This window comes from Priapulus caudatus, unplaced genomic scaffold (assembly GCF_000485595.1).
Source record: "Priapulus caudatus unplaced genomic scaffold, Priapulus_caudatus-5.0.1 Scaffold671, whole genome shotgun sequence".
NCBI classification, from domain to species: domain Eukaryota; kingdom Metazoa; phylum Priapulida; class Priapulimorpha; order Priapulimorphida; family Priapulidae; genus Priapulus; species Priapulus caudatus.
This window is the reverse complement of record NW_014577732.1, coordinates 96,811-102,148: the sequence shown is the minus strand read 5'-3', so window position 1 is coordinate 102,148 and position 5,338 is coordinate 96,811. Positions and strand designations below refer to the sequence as shown.

The following is a 5,338-nucleotide window of genomic DNA, read 5'->3' as shown; positions in this document are numbered from 1 at the left end:
CTACTCTCTCTCTCTCTCTCTCTCTCTCTCTCTCTCTCTCTCTCTCTCTCTCTCTCTCTCTCTCTCTCTCTCTCTCTCTCTCTCTCTCTCTCTCTCTCTCTCTCTCATATACTCATATTTTGTGCTTTGGGGTGAGGGGGTGTGTGAACGTTGAGGCTGAAAACCAGCCATTTGCTTGATTAAAATTCAATGCTAACGAGGTCGTAGGCGATACCATTTGGGAGAGGGGGATCACTAGCTTATTCCCGAGAGAATATGACCTGATAGGATATAGATTAAAGTACCATATAAATAGATAGACATATCAGTTATTATAGATAGATAGAAATAGATAGAATACTAGATATTGAATGAAAAGGTATTGTTTTTTTTCTTGATTTTTTTTCGTGATGGTTGATTCTATATGGTACATTATTGCTGCTAGGTACTCAGTAGGCCTACATGGTTCCCACAAATGTGAATGATTTTTTCAAAGACTTCAAGGACATTTCAAAGACATCATATCATATATAATATATAATTAAGTCATCATATATACCCCCACCCTAATTCAATGAGAGCAATCCTTTCTTCATAAATTTCTTTCTAATAGTACTTGCGGATCGAGCTGGTCTGGTGAAATTAAAGATCTTCTTCAGCCTCCAACCCATGGAAGAAAGGGCCATAATGCCCTTGTCCCAAATCTTTACAAATAATAACAAATAACAAATAATATTAAATTTAATCCAAAATTCACAGAACAGTATCTGCTAAAACTAGTTTATTTACCCTTTTTAGTCATGGGTGCATGGGTAGGGATCGTAATTCTATATGCTGACTATTATAATTTTTTATTTATAGATCAGTGTATTTTCCTACACACAAATTACACACAAATTGACACAATTGTGTAGGAAAATATGAACACGGAGGAATAAATAAATATTAAAATGACGAACTTGTAGTCTAGACCGCTACACCATCTGCACGTGAAAATTAGAGACAAAACAAACTACTTTGGTAGAGTACATTAGTAGACAATGACATGTGAATTTTTTATCGAAGACTTAAGGGTCAGTTAGATAACCAGCAATGAAGATTTACTTTTTATTTTAGGTCAAAAATGTAAAACTCCAGGACATTAGACATAAAATAAGGACTTAGACCTATTTCCAAGGACTTTCAATAACAAAGGGAAAAATTAAGGACTTTCAATGACAAAGGACAAAATTCAAGAACTTTCAAAGGCTGTGGGGACCCTGTATTAGTCTTCAGTCTAACATTTGTTTGTTACTGTACTAAATTCATGTGTAGTGTAGTATGGCAGACAAGTTACTAAACTTGTTGACACAATTCGTCACTCACAGCAATGATTAGTGACAGATCTTGCTGTCACTGATCAAAGGTAGCAGGAGTGAAAGTGGTCCAAGTCCTTTTCAAATAACTAAATAGTAATTTGGAAGTTAAAGTTTACTCCTGATCTTACTACAGCCACCTTTGATCTATTAGTTTACACACATGGTGCTTCAATATAGTACATGAAACAATGTTTCCAACTGATCACACATTTTAATCAAATGTGTGAATATGTTACTATACACATCTGACACCTGACATTCTATTCTATACACATCATGTAATATCTAATATTTCTTTCCTACATGTTTGTTAGATAGATAGATTAGATAGATGTAACACTTATAGGCACACGTATTGTTTCCACAAATACTAAAGGTGACTAGTAAAAATACATACACGACTGCTAATAGTAACTATAGCTAGACGTATTCCTGCTGATATACTTTGTAGGTTCTCTGTGATCAGTGCAGCAGAATAAATTGAGCTAATTTTAAGATCGAATACAAATAAAATAGTAACACCCATCTTTGTTATAAAAGTAACAAGACATTTTGTGCATACTAGATATTATAGGTATTAACAAGCTAAAGTAATGGTGGTGCTTTCATTGAGTATCTCAGGTGCAAATTTTATGCAACTTCAGTTCAAGCCCACAGTAACACTGTCAACAGCACTAGCTGTAATTAATTCGGTACACAACAGAGTTAACACTGATATAATTAGTTGAGCACACTAGCCTAGAACAACTCTAGAATACTAGCTAGGGTCCATTAAGGAGATAGACGAGAATGGAAGCACAGACCTGAACAGATCTCAGACAATAATTCCAGTTATTCATTAAATAAAAATTAACTGCTTGGATCAACAATTTCTTCCATTTTTGGCTAAGAAACTCCAACATGAAACTGATCAAAACCATTCATATGAAAAATACTGAAGTCCCAATTGTAACGCCAAATATTTGTCTGATAGTTCGAGGAATAATAAATTGACTTATTTGTTAATGATGTGTCCAATTCCAGCATTAGGTCAACTATGAAAGCTTCATTAGTCTTAAAGGAAAAGCTCGTTCTTCGACTCCAACTCTTGAGCATCCTTCTGTGCGAGTCTCGCTCTCTCTATGGTGTTATATGTCGGCGTACCGCTGGGTAGTGTCAACATATCCGGAGTATCCTGAAGAATTATCTCTGCTTCATCTACATTACAAACAAATACTAATTAATGCATTGCATTTAAATTTACTGCAGCATTACTTTTCAATATTTATGCATAGTTAATGCTACACATCAGCGTTCTCTATTCAATATGATTTGAAGATAAATATAGCACCTAAAGATGACATTATCACAGTGTTTTTGCACGCATGGTGGGCACTATAGTATGATGTGTGAATACATGTAACATTGATGATGGATATTGGCTCGGCACATTTTCTTTGTACTCACGTCGTATCCTTTCAAGTTTGTTGCCATATGCCATGTCTGCTAAATAGCCAACAACAAATGTCAGGGGAACTAATGGTACAGCTATCGCGTGGTTTCCTTGGCGCTTTGCACTAAAATTCCAAATGAAAACTAGAATATAAAGTCGGAAAAAAAGTGTTTGCACCGAGATTATGGGTTGTTAGACTTCAACCTATTACATCATTATGGGCCAATCGCAGGTGTGATGTAATAAAACACGAAATAGTTAAAGAAAACGGTCACAGTAAGTGTACTAATTGCAATTGTACACAGTATGATTGTCTTTGTTCTATAACATAACAATTTACACAGTCCATTACAACCCATTGCCATAACAGTACAACTATATTTGATAAAGCCACAGTGGTCTAGTGGTTACTGTGTTCACCTTTAAATTTGAGGGCTTCGAGTTTCAAACTCTACCCATGGCAATGTTCTCAAGGGTTAGAACTGGGCCTCTCAACATTAAAGGCCGACTCCATGATGGTGCAGATAACAACGTAAATTGGTGGGCTCGCCTTCGAATAATAAGGACGTAAAGGAACCATGGCTATAAAATACACTGGCAGTAACCATTCTCAATGTCAGCAAAAAGGCTGGCTTAGCATAATGCTTGAGGAATAACTCTATAATAGATGAGACTTCATCTTCCTAACTATACAGTATACTGCTAGTTAGTGCGAGTGCTAAAAACAATCCAGATTCGGATCCAAGACACACCGGGATGGTTGATATACCCACCAGTCATGAATATCCGTAATACTAATACCCACCCGATCATCATTGCAGGGGCGGCCAAACTATAAAAGGCTGCCCACCACCAGAAGAACTCTCGTGATTTGGCAATCTGCATTGCCATCATTCGCTCCCTCATTTGATTCTGCATCTGGATTTGGCGCTCCATCTACAAAAACAAAAAATTAATCGTTATTTATATCATATAGGTATATACCATACAAAAAGAACAATACGGCTCAGAAGAGCTTCGATCAAGGATCAAAGATATATCTTCCTGCCCACCCTGCTGTCGGCAGTGCTGTGTGCAAAGTAGCTCTAGTACTATAGCCCGCGGATCGCTGCCGCAGCGGCAGCGATCCGCGGGCTATAGTACTAGAGCTATGTGCAAAGCTACCATATCCTATGTGACCTTTATGTTTTGCTACTATCTACTACTAATTATAACTATTGGAAATAGCAAATATTGTATAGACAGATAATTTTTCAGAACACTCTTGTGACTTTGACATGAGAGCACAACCACATAGTTTTCACAAATTCTTTAATCACCGCAAGACGCTGAGTGGCAAGCATAAATTCTTGTTGCTTCTTAATGTTATCGTCCATTGCTTTGCCAACAATCGACCCCATCTTTACTACTACTAGCTGATATCGTCGCTTGGGTAGGTTGTAGCTGCCTGTGCCTGAGGTTCCAAACCCCTATTACACCAAGTTAACCAGGGCCGGGGTTGTGTTCTTCGTTTTTGCTCTTCTTACTCTTCTCAGACTTCTGTGTAAATAGAATTTAGAAATAAAGAAATGATTATTTAGATTACTATAGAATTTCTTTAAATCATTCTGCAGTACACTGTAGGCTAAATTTAAATTCCCTGTTATTGAAAACTTACCACAGTCACAGAGACAGTGAAACCGGTGTTTCGTTGGTGTGAGAGTTTATATCGTGTTGTTGTTTGTGTAGACTGGTACTCGCTCCTACCTCTCGGCTTAGTTACTCGATTAGTCACCTATCGAGTAATCGAGGTGGGAGCGAGTACCAGTCTATAGTTTGTGTTTACGCAGCGCCATCTATGGGCGTATCAAAATTAAGTCCGCTGCCGATATTTACCTGACACCAACAAGCTGCCAACAAGTCAACGTAAACGTGTCGTAAAGTGTATAAATGGACCAATAATGCCATTGGCAATATAGTAGAGGTTTAATTTCTAGTTCTGTTTGCTAAAGCGAGATCATCGGAGATGGCCACCGAGATGGACACAAAACGTCTGTTGTGTTGTTGCGATGCTATCTGTTTTGATGTCGATTCGACCGTTTGTATTGATGAGGTTATAGATGCATTTGCTACATATTTAGGATGCGGTAAAGAAATTGCACAGCTGTAAGTACACTGCCAAGCAGACCGCATTCTATCATGCCATATGGCACTATGATATTCTTTCTGTATCTTCGTAAAACAAACTATGCAACCTACCCCTGACACTGTCACTTGCAACCCAACCTTTCGATGCAATTATTAATTTAAAGGGATAGTAGACTCTAGGATTTTACTGCATACAACTGTACTTACTGTATAACAAATCGTCTATACCCACACGGATTTGTTACCAGATACCTAATTTAATGGGTCAGTGAAGTTAGCTCCTAGTTCCCAGTTCCCAGTTCCTTATTCGAATAAGAAACTAGTAACTAGGCAAAGCAGTTACCAGTTCCCAGTTCCCTCTGCGAATAAGGAACTAGTAACTAGGCAAAGCAGTTACCAGTTCCTAGATACAATAATGTAACCCAAACCCAAGAGGATAGGG

At 37.6% G+C, this 5,338-nt stretch overlaps 2 protein-coding genes across 4 annotated transcripts in view; one reads left to right on the top strand and one right to left on the bottom strand.

The window, feature by feature from the left end:
- Positions 1-714: 714 nt before the first annotated feature.
- The window catches only part of LOC106812661 (plasminogen receptor (KT)-like), a 5,891-nt gene continuing 1,267 nt past the window's right edge, over positions 715-5,338 (bottom strand). The window contains exons 1-5 of one of the 2 annotated variants that reach the window (XM_014816587.1): positions 4,427-4,482; positions 4,089-4,308; positions 3,575-3,705; positions 2,784-2,893; positions 715-2,534 (exon numbers count right to left, since the gene is read on the bottom strand). In XM_014816587.1, coding sequence (XP_014672073.1) covers positions 2,392-2,534; positions 2,784-2,893; positions 3,575-3,705; positions 4,089-4,169 — 465 coding nt within the window. In that variant the 5' untranslated portion in view covers positions 4,170-4,308; positions 4,427-4,482 and the 3' untranslated portion in view covers positions 715-2,391. Of the gene's footprint in view, positions 2,535-2,783; positions 2,894-3,574; positions 3,706-4,088; positions 4,309-4,426; positions 4,483-5,338 lie in introns of those variants that run through there. The other variant, XM_014816588.1, reaches the window with a different exon arrangement.
- Positions 4,630-5,338, top strand: part of LOC106812660 (phosphoserine phosphatase-like) — a 12,310-nt gene continuing 11,601 nt past the window's right edge. Inside the window, exon 1 of one of the 2 annotated variants that reach the window (XM_014816584.1) lies at positions 4,630-4,914. In XM_014816584.1, coding sequence (XP_014672070.1) covers positions 4,775-4,914 — 140 coding nt within the window. In that variant the 5' untranslated portion in view covers positions 4,630-4,774. The remainder of the gene's footprint in view (positions 4,915-5,338) is intronic. The other variant, XM_014816583.1, reaches the window with a different exon arrangement.